This window comes from Ammospiza caudacuta, chromosome 5, assembly GCF_027887145.1.
Source record: "Ammospiza caudacuta isolate bAmmCau1 chromosome 5, bAmmCau1.pri, whole genome shotgun sequence".
In the NCBI taxonomy this organism is placed as follows: domain Eukaryota; kingdom Metazoa; phylum Chordata; class Aves; order Passeriformes; family Passerellidae; genus Ammospiza; species Ammospiza caudacuta.
The window spans coordinates 35,157,665-35,177,253 of NC_080597.1; the positions used below are offsets into that span (position 1 = coordinate 35,157,665).

Below are 19,589 nucleotides of genomic sequence, written 5' to 3' on the forward strand. Positions count from 1 at the left end.
ATAATGGAAATGTGAATAAATAAATGTTGGTTCAACTTAGCATAATAAAACTCTCTTTGACTGGCTGGAGACAGAAACACTTTCAAATAAGTCTTCACAAGCTGCTTCAGGAAATTAGTTCTAGAAATGGTGTTTACTGAAAGAAAAATGCTACTAAGAAAGGCACTGTCCCTTGTTTAAAGTTTCTTCCAAAGTTAATTGTTCTTTTCACTGTCACTAGGTCTGGAAAAGGTGCCAAAAGACCTACCCCCAGACACAACCCTGTTGGACTTACAGAACAACAAAATCACTGAAATTAAAGAAGGAGATTTCAAGAACCTGAAGAATCTTCATGTAAGTCTAAAAATGAACTGGTATTTACCAACAAAAATGGGGAGATAATGTGACTTTGGCCTGGCAATGCATTTTTTATTGAAAACCAATTAAATAATTTGTGATCTTCCTCCACCAACCCAGCCTATTTATTTCTATCCCCATTTCTCTCCTGCAAGCTTTCTTGCCTAACGACAGAAGTTTCTCAGCTCTTTTCAGCTCTTCATGCCTGTCTCCTGTCCATTCAGTCCCTTGATCTCCCATCATAGCTCCTCTCACATATTTATTTATGTTCTCGGTCTCTTTGGCACAGTTACTTGGTAATTTCCATCTCAGCCCTGCCACCTCACTCCCTTCTTACTGTACTCTTTCCCCTCCTACCTCTGAGCTCACAGAGATTTCTGTGTGCCACGTTTGTCAGCAGACATTCTGCACTAATATTAATTCAAGAATCTTTCCAAATTACTCTTCTGCCCCTGGACTACAATGAAATTATGTTTTTGCAATAACCTTCTCCCTGCAAAGCTCCATCCTCATCCTTTACCTGCCAGTCTCTTCTAACACTTCTGTCTGGTTTCCTCTTTGCTGAAATATTTTCCTTCCTGCTTTCAGTGACTGGTTTTTTTTTCTGGTTCACCTCTTCTTTTCCAAGTTTCCATAAGACAGCTGCCTTCCTCTCTGTTTCTATTTTTTTTTTTCTCTGTCTAAGGTCCTCCTCCCTGTCTATAGTTTTTATCAACATTTTTAAATACACACCTCATACTTCTGCCTGAATTTTGTTGAAATATTTTTTCCTTACAGAGCAGAAAAAGGCTATTTTCTCTCTTTGAAAGTAATATCCTAATTCAGGCATACACCTGAAAATATTACTTTCTAGGCTTTCAAAAACTCATTTTATTCTGTGTATTCCTCCATTTGATCCTTTATTACTATAAACAATATCTTATTTGGCTTTTCTTGCCTGGCTCTTTACAGCCTATTTTAATTCTATTCTATTCTATTCTATTCTATTCTATTCTATTCTATTCTATTCTATTCTATTCCATTTCTTTCACAAACAAGAAGCCAACTCCCAATTTTTTATCCCTAACCGGTGCCAATATCATCACTCAAAGAATCACTGTTTAAAACAAGAATCTACATTCAGCCACTCATATTTGGAAAAAAAAACCTATACAATTTTACCTCTTTTAATTTCTTCTAAAGTTCATCTTAAATATTTGTTCAAATGCAACATCAAGAAGATAATTGTAAAAATTATGAATGCCAGACTGTCCATAATGAAGGGATCTGCATGAGTGAATCATGATGAGGTTCATGTAATCTAATTTTAGCATAGGTGTCTATAGTTGATCTAGTTCCACAGATAACCTCTAAAGACAACAAAACATATTTTTCCACATCACATTTCAGCAGTCTAGCTTTAAGAATGAGATAATTTGTTCCCCAGATTTTTTTTTTTCAGTTCCCTTCTTTGGCTACAGGACAGATTTGACACTGTAATTCCTGCCCGTTTGCTTTGGTTTTCTTCCACCTTGGAAAGAAGTCCTGTGTTTTCAGTGAAGTTTATCTGTGAGGTGCTAAAAGAGACAAAATTCTTATCAGTGAAATTAATCTTTTGGCAGTCCTTCTTCATGACACTGTATTAAATGAGTCAGAGCATGGCATTGCAGATGAAAATCACTCTCCCAGTGACTTCTACCCACTTGGCATTTGGTCCAGGTTTCAATTGCACATCCTGCTGTGAGCTATGCTGTTGTGAACTTATTTTATGTCATTGAAGTTAACTCTAAGGGGTTTTCTTTATTTTGTTTTTTTTTTCGGTTTTCCTGTTTTCTTTTTCTTTTTTTTACAACAAATACAATTTAATAGTGAATTAAACATATAACTCCTAGGGAAGAAATTATTTGTTTGACCTACTCACAAAAGTACCCAGGAGATGCTTAAGGACCACTGGAAATCATGCATTAGCAAAAATTTTAACATGTAACCTTCAAAACTGCAATTTTCCTGGATTTACTCAAGAACAAATAATGATTCTCTCAAGGTCCCCTTCCAACCCAAACCATTCTATGATTCTATGATCTCCTCCCCAAAAAATAATTAAGTCATGCAGTATATTTATGTAACTAGGCACCATCTTTGCTCTCAGCAGGAATATTTCTGTGTAATATCTGGGAACGATTCCCATTCCCCAACTTTCAATTAAATATTTTTCAGAGGGAGTATTGTTTTCAGAAAGTAAAACTCAAAAGCATTGTTACTGACAGAGCTCTATTATCTCATTTATTTTAAAGATATATGAGTGTGTGAGGCACATATAAAAAATGCATGTGCTTTTTAATCTTATTTCCAGAGAATCATGGCTTGGGTTAATGCCACAGTTGACAGTGTGATGTTCAAAAATTTCTTAGACTTTACTAAACTTTCTTGTACTCTACTAAAACAAGAAGATTACTAAAATTTCTGTGACAAAATCTAAAATTGGAAATTGGACTTAATTGCTTGCATGAATGATCATTTAAAGGAAAAATTCCTTAAACCCCAATTTTCACAAATAGCTCTTGAAAAAAATGAGCAGCTTATAGAGTTTTTTACTTTTAAATAATCCATTAAAATACCTTCCTAATACTGACAGATGTCACCAACCACAAGTGAATCAGTTTTAGAAGTGATTTTCATGAACAAGTTGGATTGAACCTAAGGTTTGGCTGGTTCTAAAATCCAGAATAAGTAGCAAGAAAATAAAGGTTTTACTCCTAGCTTGTTCATGGCTTCTCTTTCAGAACAAATGTAACTGCTTATGCGACACATCACTGTGTAGTGACACAGCATGGAGGTGAAAGAGAACATAGAACCTACCAAAATATTTTTAGTATTGAAAATTTTCCTGAGTAGATTTCCCAAGTACAGCTAAAATTTGCAGCTGTGGAAATATGTCAAGCAATTAGAAGAGGGCACAGCTAAAGGAATATTTACCTGCAAATAATAGATTTCTGCCAAGAAACATCACAGTCAACAGTTACAGTGCACTTGATATTTTCATAGCTTTAAATTATCCAGGAAAAAGGGGCTAAACTATTAATGTTGTACTATTAAAACTCAGTGAGACTTCACTCTATTTGAAAATGAAAGATTGTTTGTTTGTGTGGTTTTGGTTTTGTTTTTTTAGCACAGGGATTGAGAAAACAGAGGAAAATGTGAAGACTTTTTAACGGGCTGAGGACCGAGTTTCACATTTTCAGAAAACTGTCTGATATTATTATATAAAAAAAGCTGCTTATGACTTAGACCTGTGGCAAAAAAGTCAGACAGGAAATCCATTGGAAAAGCCAGGAAAAAAAGTCTCTATTTCTATGAAACAGTAAGAATTTTCCAGGCAGACTGACATTTCTGGATGGAGTTCAGTACTTTGACCCCATGGACACAATAAAGAATCCAAAATACTGCATGAGCAAGCTCTCATGCAGAGTAAAGGAGGAGCCTGCACAAACAGCACATGGAGTTGCAGGCTGTGTGGCAAAGCCAAAGCAAACCAGAACAATGCCTGCACCTGGAAAAAGAGGTGAAAGAAACTGCTCTGTGTTAGATCACTATAAGAACAGCACAAACAGCAGAATAGTGACTGCATGCTTCTCCAACAAGAATTTTTCAATTGGCAGAGTGCTAGTGTAGTGAAAGAAGATGAGTGCACTATTGGCCTGAAATCAAATGGAACATTACCTAATTGAAGCTAGCAGAACTGTTTAAAGCCATGGCTGTGCATACAAAAATGCTAAACTAAACTTTGTTTAAACTGAAGGAAAAGATCTAAGAGATAAAAGATTTAAACTTGGAACTTAAAGTTATGACCACACTAAATGTGCAGACAGAGAAACTGAAACTCTTTTAGTAGTAACAGCAAGTGGAAAATTAATGTATGGCACTAGAAAACTTAATGCCATCCTTTTTTTAAAACAAACAAAGAAACAAACAAATAAACAAAATAAAAATCCCAAAATACACAAACAAAGAAAACCAAACCTAAAGAAAAGTCTAAGATCTTTCAGAGATACAGAAAACCCCTGAGATCAAAAGAATCAATTAAATAATCCAATCTTCTGATGATTCATTACATTTTCAGTTCCCTTTTCCCAGGCATTAAAAGAAGTTAACACCTTGTCTCTGTAAATCACAGAAAGAAGAATCAGTCATCACCATCCTACTGTGGAAAAACTAAGACAGATATCTCTGTCCAGCTTCTACCTCTGAAGCCAGTTCCTATTATCATGAGTGGCATGACTGAGGTGCAGCTTTAGGTTCCTAAAAACTATTCAGAGAGGGGAACAAAAAGTTAATCTTTCTGAAATACGGCACTCCCTTAGAGAATTTTCACTTCCTCATATTCACCTTTGCATTATGCTTAAGAAACAGTGAGATTTTCCACAGAAACAAGTATAAAACAGACCACATGAACAGAAAACATTTTTCTTGTACAATGGGTAAAGATTTTTCATGTGACGAAAAAAACCAGGATCAAATATTTGAGGTCCTTAAAATTCTGGAGAGAGCCAGCATTCTAGGCTAATAAAAAAAAGGAAATTTTTATGGAATATAACAATTAAAAAATCAGATCAATTGTAATAAATTAAATGAATGATTAAAATTTCTTGCCACAGTAGACAAGGACAGGGTTGAATGAGAAAGGAAAATGCAGAACCACCTGTTTCCTCATCATGTGTGTAAGTCATGTTGCATGAGAGGTACCAGTGAGAGCTCAAAGGCCAGACAAACTAGGTCTGCAGCAGGCTCCTTTGTTTGGTGAGATTATTCAACAATGTCCTGTGCACATGATTAAAGTGTTTTCCACAGGCTTCTGTTGTTTGTACTGACAGGCTGCTTCTCCAGTGCCTTGACATCTCCTTCCTTCACAATTCATTCATCTCTATTGCTTCCATCTCATCCTTTTTTCCTTGCTTTCCTTAGCTATGTCCTCTTGATCCTAGCTTTGGATGATTAGAGAAAAATAACAACTGCATTTCTGTGAAGTTCTGGTTTTTGGGGGTTTTGTTTGTTTGTTTGTTTTGTTCTTGAGTTGTTTGGTTTTTTGGTTTTTCCATAAATGTAAATACGTCCTTAATAATTTTGAAGAAAGTCTTCCCTCTATGTTCAGGTTATAAGTATGACTTAACTTAAAATGTAAGGTAAACAAAAGGGATGAATTTTATTATTATTTTTATTGGGATGCCTGGCTCCTGAGGTTAAAGTTCTTAAGATATAACTGTTCCTAGCAGAACTGTAATAAAAAACAGGTAATAATATAATACATAACCCAGGAAATTAAAGAAATTCCATTGGGTCAGGAATTGACTTTTCAGTTGAAACCCTGAAGGATGCATGCATCAGTAAAGAATTGATGTTAGATAAGAGTTCCATCCCCAGCTGGCAAAACAGGTGTATCACTATGTAATATGGCTGATGAAAGTTTGCTGGTAATTTTCCATTTTAATTCTGGTTTTGGCAAGGGTCTCACTTCTAACTATACTAAATTAAGATGAATGGGGATTGAAACGCCTCAGAACAATCTCCTGAGTTTCTCATATAATGAAATTACACCAGAAAATTTAATTCATCACCCCTAGACAGGGCAAAAATTGGAAGTTTTAGTAACCACAACAAGAAGAACCCTATGCTAATTCCAGCCTGCCTGCCACACGCTGCCTCTGCAGCTTGTCAGGCTGTATTTTGACAAAAGCCTGCCAACAAGGATTCCAAAATTTTCCTGAATTGTGAATCCTCCTTTTTGTGTTGGGAATGAATATTTGATGTAGAAACCAGGTCAGAGGGAGCTAAATGGCCAGGCTCCCACTGACTTCAACGTAGCCAGGGTCTATTCCTGTCATACAGTGGTTTTTATTTTTCTCCTGACTACAGAAATACCAGAGGTGTTTCACTAAAAGAGAAACTCATCTTTGGAGCAAAGCTTAATTTTTTTTTCCTCTCTGAATGCCGCTTAAACTGCTGGTCATGATAAGGTGGTGCAATATTACAACTGAGTCAATGTTTACTGTGCATTTTACATGCTATATTATGACAAAGGAAAAAAGCTTTATCTCAGGTAAATGAGGATGGAAGTTGAGTTTTCTCTTATCCATGGGAAATTGCTATGAAACATCTAAGCCTAAAAAACTGATGTATTAGTACTTGATGTATTTTTGCCTCTTTCTCTTTCTTTCTTTCTTTCTTTCTTTCTTTCTTTCTTTCTTTCTTTCTTTCTTTCTTTCTTTCTTTCTTTCTTTCTTTCTTTCTTTCTTTCTTTCTTTCTCTTTCTTTCTTTCTTTCTTTCTTTCTTTCTTTCTTTCTTTCTTTCTTTCTTTCTTTCTTTCTTTCTTTCTTTCTTTCTTTCTTTCTTTCTTTCTTTCTTTCTTTCTTTCTTTCTTTCTTTCTTTCTTTCTTTCTTTCTTTCTTTCTTTCTTTCTTTCTTTCTTTCTTTCTTTCTTTCTTTCTTTCTTTCTTTCTTTCTTTCTTTCTTTCTTTCTTTCTTTCTTTCTTTCTTTCTTTCTTTCTTTCTTTCTTTCTTTCTTTCTTTCTTTCTTTCTTTCTTTCTTTCTTTCTTTCTTTCTTTCTTTCTTCTTCCATATATTTTTGTATCCATACCAGGTCATGCTGAAAGCTGTGCATTTGTTTTCTCAGTCACTTTTATTGTCAATTCATGATGTGCTTCAATTTTTTTGGACAGGGGAAGTTAGGATTAAGGGAATATATTTATTCTAAATGAAATATCCTTTTTCCTCCATTAGAAGTGAAAGTGTAGAAGAGGGTAGATTTTCAAATAAGGGCATCAGTTTATGTGACTTTTGTTCTAGGATGTCTTTTCTGCCAAATTATCTCACACCAGCAGCATTGCAAGTGGTATCTGTAACCAAGGGCTCCAGCATTCTTGAGCACTTTCAGGATGACCCTTATTTTTCTCTCCAAGTGGTTCTTGCCCTGTACAAAATTTTCATGTCCTTTAACACACTGAATGTAATGTCCCATGGTGCCATCTGGGCTTTATTCTGGATAGCTGGTCCTGTGACCTGTTTTTGCCTAAGATCCATTCCTCTGTAACACTGCCTGCAGATGTTTTCCCTAGGTTTTTGTCCCCTAGTTCCTGTTTTCATTGACCTCTAAATCCCCTGAGTTTTTAATTTTATTTTATTTTGGTTTGGTTTAGCTTTTGTTACATGCAAACCATACGGGACACATTCTGAGGAAAGTAAACAGCCTTGCTGCAAGGCTAATAACTTAGTTCTTTAAGTAAGGGATATAATAGAGGCATTGTGAAGTGGGAAAGGAATCCAGGGCTATGGCTTGCCAGGTGCTATACTGGTGTGTTATCCTCATCATTTGTTGTTGCTCTGGGAGACAGCAAAATGTCTCTTACAAACTGTGGTGTGTGGGTTTATTTTTCCTTCTTTACAGCTGCACAACAATGGAAAAATAATGCAGGTTTAAAATACTGGCAGCAGGGACTTGCAGAGAGGGCTCTAAGTGGGAAATATTATTCTGGTACAGAAAAAGTTCTAAATTCTGGCTTGTGTTACTTTCCCACCTTATGCCACCAAACACATGTTCCCACTCTGAAATTAGTGGCTTTATACATATCTTTGATAGAATACCATCATTTCTAAATGAGAGACTCCTTGAGTGTTTGAATAATAAAAAAATCTGTTTCTCCAAGATAACATTAACATATTCATGGGAAAGCATTGGAAAAGCATAATTCTAGGTACCTAGATAACTTCTGGGTTTGGTCAGGGGTATCAGTTCCACTCTGAAGAGATATAACAATCTGTTACTCAGAGAATATTTACAGTGCCTAGCTGAATGTATTCAGCTTGGTGTCCATCAAGAAATATTTGACACCAAGTCATCAGCTGTGATACCTGTTGCCCAATTTATTTTTTTTTTAATTTAAAAGATAATATAGTTAAAAGAAATGCAAAAAAGGCAGTCTTTTAGCTGAAACAAATGTTTAATCAGTAAAAAACAAGATACAGGATAAAAATTTCAAATATTCATAACATGAGCCAAAACTCATTGAGTGTTGACTTAGAAATCTATGAAAAAAATACACGGTGAAATTAATTTAAAAAAGACCAATGTAATTAATAATTAATACTCTACAGGTAGCTGAATCTCACTATGGGCAGAAGCTACATCTGTATCACAATTCTGGCAATCATGAATCAGAAAACCACTCCCAATGTGTATCCATGTGTTCTCATGTCAGATTTTATCATACAGGCCCAAATAAAAGGGAGTTGGTGCCAGGGCCTCCACTGACCAACATATTTATTTTGGGATGGGCTTACTGTTAGGGAAAAGCTCTGCTGAACTGTGGGCAACCTCTTCTCCCTCCTCTTGCATGTGAGTTATTTCTAGCTGGCGCCCCAAATTGAAACCAGCTCTGTTCAGCTTTACGTGCACTCAGTGAAACCATGTCCAGGACGCACTGCTGGCTTTGCCTAGGGTGATCTGCAAGAGTCCATCAGGGGAAAAACACATCACCATTTTCATCTTCCATTCCTCTTTCCAGTTTCCATGATGGAGAGCTGCTCTCACAGAGGCTGATAGTCTTGTCACTGTTTTAATACTTAACTGATTATGGAATGTCAGACACTCCATTTTCCTCCAAGAAACAGATTAAAGTGTAATTCTGAAAATATTGAAAATATGAAAACTCTCTGAAGTTCACTATAGTATTTACAACAATTTTTGTCTTCTGTTTCTAAAACTAACACAATGGAGGTGGTGAAAAAGATGCCCTATTAATGAATATAAGTAGATATTATATCAATACTTAAAAGGCACATTCTACATAATCCACTGCAAAAAATATGCAGCGCTGTAAATCTGATAAGTAGATAGCAAACAGATCGAATAATAAGAATCATTCAAGTGTCTATTATATCTGAAATAATCTCCATTACTCTGTTATGTCGTGACAGTAACGAGACCCTCTCCCTTTTTGTGTCATGGTTAAATCTATGAGATTTAGAAGTAATGTAAAATTTCAGAGGCATGCAGAGAACACCTGTTACAGATAAGAGTGCTTTCATGAAGTTCTTTCTCTGCTGACTGTATAGAGAGATAATCTTAGAGTTACCCTGAGTCTAGATATCACAGTTGTGAGAACTGGATTAGGCACTGACAAGTAAGACCAAGTACGTGTGGTCCATGATTCCCAACAGCAGGGCCTGGAGCTTGATGCTTCAGATTGTTCCCCTTCCATACAAAATTTTTCATACCAAAAAGATAGCTTATATCTCTGAAAAAAAAAAAAAAAAGGTTGTTATTTGTCCAAAATCTAGTAAGTGCTGTTTTATAAGAATAAGAGCAATGAGGTGAAGTTATGCATATTTTTATTAAGCTGGGCTGTGCCTTCACTCTATTGAGTAATAGAATTTCCTGTTCAGGAGACACAGGTTAGAAGGGTTGTGTGATGATGGATAAGGTATAACAGTATCCTTAGGATAAACAAAACCAGAAAAAAAAAAAACCAAATAAAAATTGTATTTTTTGTGACTGTTCTGTTCTTCCCAGCTTTCAAATGGAATGATTGTACTTATTCTTAAACATAAATTATGGATGCTAACAGAAGCTGCATTGCAGTCCCAGCAATGAAGTAACACTTGCATTTGTTCTATAGGACTTATGTTTCACTGTTTCAGAAGTTTATAATCTTTTTTTAGTACTGAATTATATTTACTTCAGCTCACCAAATTTGCCATCAGAAGACCTCAAAAGGCAATAGAGAATAATAATAATAGTAATAGTAATAGTAATAATAATAATATAATAATAATAATTTTAAAATGTTTCACCACAAAAATAACTTCCCTGGTGGTCATCTGAGATCTCCTTGATTATTACTCCACAGGCATTGATCCTTGTCAACAACAAAATCAGCAAAATAAGCCCATTAGCTTTTGCTCCTCTGAAGAAACTGGAAAGACTTTACCTGTCCAAGAACAACCTGAAGGAACTCCCAGAAAACATGCCGAAGTCTCTCCAGGAGATACGGGCTCATGAGAATGAGATCTCCAAGTTGAGGAAAGCCGTCTTTAATGGACTGAATCAAGTGATTGTCTTAGGTATGAGCATGAGAAATTTTAACAAACACAACTGAGTGTTTTTTTAAGATGCTATTTGTAGTTTGATCAGTGATTATAGTAGAAAGGCAACAAGTGCCCCAATAAATTGTGCCTCCAAATTAGCTTTTACCTGAAGAATATAAGTGCCTACACTGCAGCCCAGCTCACAATCATGTTTTGTTGGCAGAGCTCGGCACCAATCCAATCAAGAGTTCAGGCATTGAGAACGGAGCTTTCCAGGGCATGAAGAGGCTCTCCTACATCCGTATCGCAGACACCAACATCACAAGCATCCCAAAGGGTAAGAAATTCCATTAGTATTTCAGGAAATTGCACAGGTATAACATGAAAACTTCTACTCAGTTGGGAAAAAAATATTATGAAAGCTTCTTAAGTCTGTCCTTAAAGTATGTGGTTTTAAACCAGATTACTTTTATTAGTTTAGAAAATTTTGGCATTCGGTTACAAGAAGCTTCATGAGAGGTGCACTGTGAAACGTCATTTTATGTTATTTTGCTTTTGTTGTCTCATAGCTGAAATATAAAATGGAAGAATGTTTTCAGCCTCCAAGCCTGGTTATTGAGCCTGATTAACATTACACAACTGTAAACTCATGTAGAATTAGCTGAACTTGTACAAGCATAAAATCAGCCCTCCACAAGTCTGTGGGTTTGAAGCCAAAAATAATGTCCCTATAACAAAACAGAAATCTTTGCTATTTTTCAAAGTCCTTAATTGCAAATTCCTACAAAATAAGAACAATTTCATTATAATTTATTAAAAACAAAACAAACAAACAGGAATTATTCTAATACAGATGAAATGATATTTAATTTATTCATACTTCAGTCAACAGATTGTTTGGAAATGGCTGAAAACTTTTTGAGAGATAATACTGATTTTTTTTTCTTCCCATATTTCCTATTCTGGATATTCTTTTGAGGGATCTCAGTTAGGTAAAATGTGTTTCCTCTTTTGTTTTCCCTGATAAAAAGAATTTGTAAATTAGTATGCACCCTAACTAAAATGACATTAAAATTATTTCACCTCATACTTACAGCTGCATTTTCTACTGCTGTTTCTTGTTAAATATCTAGGTGACACATGTTTGCACACTTAGGTGTATGGATAGTCTGGCTAAAATGAGAGATCTTTATAGGTCCCATTTACATAATCATGAAGGGTAGAATTAATAAATGAGAAGAATTTAATTTTTCAAGAGTTAACTGTTTTATGACAGTTAAGTGTTTAATGACACTAGGGTTGTGAAAGCTCTTTATTTCATTTAGTGAACAGTTCATGGCCAAGTTTAGAAATATTATTTTGTCAACCGTGAAAGAACCTTGTTATGGTACAATTTTTTTTTAAATATAAGAACCCAGTTTAATCAAAATTAATTTGATGGTGTTCTCTTTTTCAGGCCTTCCTCCATCCCTTACTGAGCTTCACCTTGATGGTAACAAAATCAGCAAAATTGATGCTGAAAGTCTCTCTGGACTCACTAACTTGGCAAAGTAAGAATTAATTTCTTCTTTTCACCTAAAATATTAGTTGAAATTGCAATGATGACACACACAATTATAAAGCATAAATCTGTCCTTCATGAATACTAGAATCATTGAAATAATCATAACTTAGCAGGAAAGGCTTCTAAGGATTTGTGTGGTGATTGAAGAGAAGAAACACTTTTTTTTTTATTTTCCTGACAAAACTTTTCATCTGTTTTCAATTATGAGTGCTATATGCCCAGGATAACTGTTTATTTGATTTACAAAAAACAAAAAACAAAAAGAAAAGAGAACAAAATGCACACACACAAAAAAAAAGCTGAACAAAAACCCAGAACAAAACAAAACAAAAACCCCCAAAAAATCCAAACAAACAAGAACAATTAGACTTTTTAAATTATATCATGCTTCTTTCATTTCATGTCCATCTTTGGCTTATGCAGTTTTCTTGGAACACAGAAATGTTCATGCAGTTTGCCTGGAAAATGAGGAAAAAAGTACATGGGAACCAAAACTTCTTTCAACAGTGGTTCCTTTGTTTCTCAAGAAGGGCAAGTCTGCAATGAGTCCAGGAACATGATTAAGAAAAAAAATAATAAAATTTAATTGAAAAATTGTTACTGTCAGAGTGACTTTACTCTGCTAGTCTGTGGTTATGTTGATGAATAAGTTTCTCTAAGTGTAGGAAAATAAAAAGGGAAATTCCCAAAAATCCCTTATACAGAGTGATTTGTGAATTCATTCACATCAAAAAACATGTATCAGAGCAAAATGATCCTTTACTACAAGTAATTTTTATAATTTAATATAAAAAATTACTATGAAAATGGTTTTTAAAAAGACTGATAATCAGACTTCTAACCAGATCACTGCATTAGTGGATTTTCATCATTCTGCTTGCCATAATGAGGGTAGAAAATAGAAATCAGAGAGAGATTACTGAGTAAGGGGTGTTTAGTTTACAACAATTTATAGTTGCTTGAACAGTAGTTCAATGCAATGAAGTACATAGTAACCTAGTACTTATTTTGAATCTGAAAATTCCGAGATATAAGTTTAGAACTGCTTTCCAGATCTTATAAGTTAAGACATTTCATCTTATGTTTTATGTTAATATTTCATCACAGACTCAAAAAGAAATCTGTCCTAGATTTTAATGAAAAAATAAAAATATTATAAATATGGACTACAGGACTATGGAACAGTTATTGTTTGTTACAGAGGCTTAGAATAGATTATAAGATTCTTCAGAGAAATTATGAAGAAAACTTCCAAAACCAAAACAAGATGATAACTACTCAGGTAGAGAGTATTTACATTACTGGGGGTTGTGGGGCATGTGAGCTTTCCTGCAGATGACACAGTTTTTCTGTTTTTCTCATTCACACTTGGAAAACACCACAGGCAGCATCACATGGACAACACTGTTGGAAGTCTGCCTTCAGGCATAAAGTTTTAAACAGCAGGTGCCAGTGGAGTCCTAAAAATATCTAAGCTTGGGCTGCTCCTATTGCGGCTGTACTGTACAGCACAACAAGATACTCTGCTGACCAGGATGTGGAAATGTGGAGCTGCTCAGAGCAGGCTCCAGGTTTTAAAGCACTCTCTGCCCTGTGCTTAAGCAGGCATCCTAAGCATAGTCAGAGATGCTCTTTTGCAAAGGTGAGAGGTAAGGAAGAGCATGAACAAGGAGCACCTTGCACAAAACAGACAGATGGGGAAAGGAGGGAGCTATGGAAGAGCTCTAGCCCACCATAAAGAACTCCAGCTTTTTTTTAATATGACAAAGTTTTCAGAGATATTAGAACAAGGTCAGAGAATCCTGTTCAAGCCTACTCAAACTTGACAGTCTAATAGCTGCCCTAAAGCACAAATAAACTTTGAGAAACAGGTTATTTTTCTGGCTGTGTTAAGGAATTTTAAACTGTAAAACAAGATCTTGGTGTATGTCAGTTCATTCTCTTTTGAGTTTTCTTGCATTCTAGTAGATGCACAATATTTGTCATTTTTGGTGTTTTTACTTGTAAAATTATTCCTAAGTCTTTCAAAAGCCTTCATTGAGTGATTCAGTGAAAAACCAATAATCTTCTGAAAGTAAATCCAAAAAAGACTTTGCTGATTACACGTAGGAATGAGTTCCAAGAAAACATTCACATTACACATCCTTACACATTATGTGTTGATATTACCAACATCTATATTCTAATGAAACTTACTGAAATGGTCTAGCTTCAAACAGTGGAAATTGAACCAAACAAAGGGAGTTTTTGATTAGACATTAGGAAAAATTTCTTTACTGAAAGGGAGGTCAGGCACTTCAACAGGCTACCCAGGGAAGTGATAGAATCAGCTTCCCTGGAAGTGTTCAAAAGGCACATGGATGTGGCTCCTGGGGACCTGGCTTAGTGGTGAATGTGGTGGGACTGCACTAACGTTTGGACTTGCTGGTCTCAGAGGTCTTTTCCAACCCTAATGATTCTATGATTCTAAACCCATAACGATAATAACAGTGCTGAGCATCATGAAGTTTCTTTCAAAAACATAGCGGAAATGATTCAGCGGGGATGTTGGAGAAAAAAGGTGAAAAATTATTTGAGAATTTCTTCAATTTTGAGATATGTTTATGATGATGCTCTTCAATGATTTAGAACACTTGGATGAGATTTACTGAAACGCTGGGAAAATGTTACTTATTCACTAATGAGAAAGGAAGTAATATATCAAATGTATGAAGCAAGAATGATTTGTGAAATTCTTCCTTTCTTTTCCTATGGGAAGGGCAATGGAGACCATATTCTTTCCAAATCACCCTCTGTTTTATACAATAATATTGACTTACTTCATCTGCAAGCATAGCCCCAAGTGACTGAGAGTTTTTGTAAGACATTTAGAGGAGATGTAATTGCATATAATTTCATTCCTTCTGGGATTTAGGTCCACTTCACTACAGACTCCCATAATTTCATTCTTTCCCTAGAAGACTGTGCAAAGGGACTATTTTTCTTCAATAGACCAATGTGAAAGTCAGAACTGGTTTTCTTGGTACTGGTCTCCCAGGTTTGACACATCTGCTTGTCGACCTGTGTATGTAGAGAGCACATATTTAGATATGTGTCAAACAAGAATTTATAGCCCTCTGAAAAAACATGGAGGTTTTTTTTCCAATCTTTTCAAAGATATTCACTATGAGTACCCATCACTGAAGTCCATTGTAAGCATTCTGTAGAACTTCAGAGAGAATTGCTATGTAGGATTCAATTCCCCAAGCTATGCTAAATCTTGGTATACCCTATTCAAAAGAAAGTTCATTCTAATAACTTTTAATGAAAATTCTTCATTATCAAATTCTAGCTAGGAGAACTGTGAATTGATTTCTGAGTGAAGTAAATTCATGTTATGTAAGTGGGAGCTCACATTAAACTCTCCATTGTCAGTTAATAGTTTGAAAGCATTGCCATATCCAAATTAGTGGGATAAGACTATTTGCATTATATGTAATACTAATTAATACTAGGAAACTTCTCATCCATAAAGATCAAGCAAGAATTTTCAGTCCTGTAATTTTGTTCTAGTTTCCGGCCCTGACTTCTGAAACTGCTACTAGCTACAAGAATTACAGGCTATTAGATAACTGTGAAGAAGGCTTCCTTTAAAAGTACTCCCCCATAGCAAATTATTTTAACATGAGGTCTCTTATTACCTGTATTAAATTCTCTTATCAATTAAGCTGTTAAGAAGTCTCAGAGCATTTTCCCCCTCAATATTAAATTTTTTTTTCAAACTTTTTCAGACTGGGTCTCAGTTTCAACAGTATTTCTTCAGTTGAGAATGGCTCTCTTAACAATGTACCTCACCTGAGGGAGCTCCACTTGAACAACAATGAACTTGTCAGAGTACCCAGTGGACTGGGTGATCACAAATACATACAGGTAAAGTTTATCATACTGTATCAGAGAGCAATAGATGAAAGATTCTTAATAGTATTTGTGTGTTTATTCAGTCTTGAACAGAAATGTGCACAGGATTTTTAACTTGATGCTAGTTTCATAAGCACTTGAATTATGAAGGAAATGTTGAATACAATAGGAAGACTCTTATTGCAATTTTTTGGTGAAAATGGTTATGGAGGTGTATAGATCTGGAGGTGTACATTCGTTGTGTCTGTATGTCTGAAAGGCCACAAAAAATATGGCATAATTTTTGAACTTAGGTTTCCTCTTTACTCAAAAAATAATTTCTAAGACAATTTCTTCTGTTGTTTTTTTTTTTTCATTTCTACTGAGTGACGTTTTGCAACCTTTCCCAATAACCTTTCCTTTGTTATCTCACAAAACAGTGCCATCAGGAGGACAAACAGACAAAATAGGCATTTCACATCACCAGAATTTCTGAGGTCGTTTTGACCAGATATCTAGAAATATTGCCTCTTGGAAGCAATTCAAATCTGTCTTCACCCAGACTAAGATTTTACAGGAAAGAAAGCTCTCAAAGAATGAAGACTCCTAAATGTAAATTGCCCCCTTCTTGTTGCTTGGAAAAATGCTCCAGAAGTGATGAATCTGGAGCTGAATAATATTCATCAGCTACTTTAAATTGTCATTAGTGTTACTTTGGCTCTGAGTCCTGTATAGTTGCACTCATGAGAATGAAAATATTAGAGCTGGAGAGAAACCAATTGGCATCAAATATGGTCTCTGTATGATGTCGTTATAGAGCACGACACAACACAAAGTACCACGACTCCAACAGAAGGGTGCAAGAGAGATTTATTATAGCAACATGTTGCTTTTATACTTTTTCAAGATATTTACATTCACTTAACATACACATTCACTGCCCATTGGTTATAGGAAAGAAACAAAGTTTTCAGTGGGTGACCAAGGAGCCATGTCATTCTGTGAGCCAGATAGAGTCCGTGTCTTTTAACTTTCTCTCCTTCATCAAGTCGCCATGGTGACAACCTTGGTGTTTTTCTCAGGAGAGATATGGGGGTTTCCTTTATCTTCAGGAAGCCTTTGCTGGCTCACAAGAACAGCACAGAATGTCTTCCCTACAGTATACAGTGCATGCTCCAGAGCCACAGTGCTGTATTCGTAACTTCACATCTTTGGCTCCTCTTTTGGTTACAGATCCACCAGCTGACAGCAACATTATTGTGATGATGCTCACAGGGGTCCCAGGATGAGGGAAGAGACAAGAGTGTTGACTCCATATTTCAGAAGGCTTGATTTATTATTTTACAATATATAATATATTAAAACTATACTAAAAGAAGAGAAGAAAGAATTTAAACAGAAGGCTAGCTAAGAATAGAAAAGGAATGATAACAAAGGCTTGTGACTGACCAAGACAGTCTGGACAGCTGGACTTTGATTGGCCATTAATTAGAAACAACCAACATGGACCAATCAAAGATCTACCTGTTGCATTCCACAGCAGCAGATAATCATTGTTTACATTTGGTTCCTGAGGCCTCGCAGCTTCTCAGGAGAAAAAATCCAAAGGAATAGATTTTTCATAAAACATGTCTGTGACACATTATTAGACTCCTTGCACAGTTTGTGCACTTTCTGTAGAAATTATGTCAATTGGGTATATGCTAGGTATTTCAAAAGGTAAACAGAGTCAAGGATTTGTTTGGAAAGAAGACATATTTGCATAATGTTGCCAAAACGCATATGAAGCATTTAATATGAAGTATTTTCTCTTATTTGCCGCGATAGCTCAATTTCTCACTTCAGCACTTGTATGCTTTTCAGGTGGTCTACCTTCATAACAACAAAATTGCTTCCATTGGCATCAACGACTTCTGCCCCCTTGGCTACAACACCAAGAAGGCCAGCTACTCCGGCGTGAGCCTCTTCAGCAACCCCGTGCAGTACTGGGAGATCCAGCCCTCTGCCTTCCGGTGTATCCACGAGCGCTCCGCAGTACAGATCGGGAATTACAAATAGATCTCTAGGGATGGGGGTCGGTTGTGTGCCAGCTAAAGTGTCTGTCCTCATAGGCCTGTTCAAAAAACCGTTGCTAACAATTAACGCGAAATGCCAGAAACTTCACTTTTAAGTGGAGATGATCCATTGATGTGGAATTAATGAGACATAAAAGATGTACAAGAGCGAGCATACCACCAATCAGAATTGCCCACTGTGCTTTAAACTGACTTACTTCAGCCTTCTTTTCCAGCATGCTTTCTGTGGCATTTTTCAGTTTGCTGAATGCTGCAGGTTTTCAGATTCCACTGTATAGGAAATTCGGAGTAAATATTTGTCAAGTTATGATTTATTAAAAAAAAAAAGACAGTGATTGAGGTTATTTTTATAGCCACACACAGAGAAAAATAGCAGAGGGGAAAAAAGACTCTCAAATCATCTTGAGACTTGAGAAGGTAAGAGTTACCTCCTTTAAATTTATTTCAAGCCCTGGAGGTTTAAAAATATCCACTATAAGATAATTCTGAATGTATCTATTTAGCAGAGGCAAATAAAGTTGTTGCTAATGTCATTATTTTTGAAAAAAATAAATAAATTTGTATTTTACACATAGTTCTTTAAAGTTTGCCATTCTTCTAGAGCAATGCTATTCAGAATTAGCCTAACATCGTCCTAATGAATAAAATATTGAGTAGTCTGCAGTAAAAAACTTGTAACCTATATCTGGAGCTCGATGACTAAATTTCTCTAGAGCAAATCCTTCTTACCTTAGTCACAAGAGCAGTTTTTATGACTGTACTGCCTTGCAGAGTATGGTATAAGGGTTCAGTAATTGTTATCAGTCCATGTATTTATCTAAAAAAAACCCATAGCTGTTCACTTTTCACTTGTTCTTCATTGTACATCTATCAACATCCTTTACTGGTTTTGGTTTTTAAAAAATGGAATTAATTGTGAAGTAGAGATATGCAGGCTCCTCTGTCCAACAAAGTTGTGGAATTTTAACTATAGAAGCAAAACCATAAGTATAGGAATACATGAAGTGAAATAACTGCTATTGTGGACATTGTTGAGACATCATTTGTAGATGCATCTATTTAGAGTGATTTGGAGCCCTCTGTAAATTGGGATTCTTCAACCCATACCAGCGGGTAGCAAGCACATCAAAGGTAGGCTGTACATATCTACTGTCAATCTTCAAAGCTAAACATATACTCAATAAAAACATCACCTGAAAAAAATCTTCTGCAGACTCTTAATACTCCAAGGTCAATCTCTCTAATTTGTAAAACTTATATGTCATTTATATTAAAGAATAATGTAATACAGGCAAACTCCAAAGTGTTTGTCTTTCTTCTTTTGTTTTGATAGAACAACATACGTGTGTCAGAACTTTAAATAAGTCTTGAAAATTGAACATCTTTGGCATAGTGATAGCTAAAGTAAGAATAAGTTATGTGAAATTCTTTTGCCTCAAGGAATTTTTTCATGCCTGACTTTCATAGGTATTTTTTCAGGAGCAAACAAATATAGTCTTTTTATAGCTGTCATTTATTCAGTAGTAAATGATTGGAAACAATATGACTCACTATAACCACTACACAGCAAAAAGCATGTTTGCACTCATCTGAGCTATCTTCTTCATATAGTAGCCAATGATTTCTCTGCTTCTATGTGTTTTCCTTCTGGATTTCACATTTTAGAGAGTTATTTTTAAA

At 35.5% G+C, this 19,589-nt stretch overlaps 1 protein-coding gene across 1 annotated transcript in view; it reads left to right on the forward strand.

The window, feature by feature from the left end:
• DCN (decorin) overlaps nucleotides 1-19,205 on the forward strand; it is a 38,753-nt gene extending 19,548 nt beyond the window's left edge. Inside the window, exons 3-8 of the mRNA XM_058804901.1 lie at nucleotides 221-333; nucleotides 10,217-10,430; nucleotides 10,618-10,731; nucleotides 11,851-11,944; nucleotides 15,729-15,867; nucleotides 17,698-19,205. Of these exons, the coding sequence (XP_058660884.1) occupies nucleotides 221-333; nucleotides 10,217-10,430; nucleotides 10,618-10,731; nucleotides 11,851-11,944; nucleotides 15,729-15,867; nucleotides 17,698-17,892 (869 nt within the window). The 3' untranslated portion in view covers nucleotides 17,893-19,205. The remainder of the gene's footprint in view (nucleotides 1-220; nucleotides 334-10,216; nucleotides 10,431-10,617; nucleotides 10,732-11,850; nucleotides 11,945-15,728; nucleotides 15,868-17,697) is intronic.
• Nucleotides 19,206-19,589: the final 384 nt, after the last annotated feature.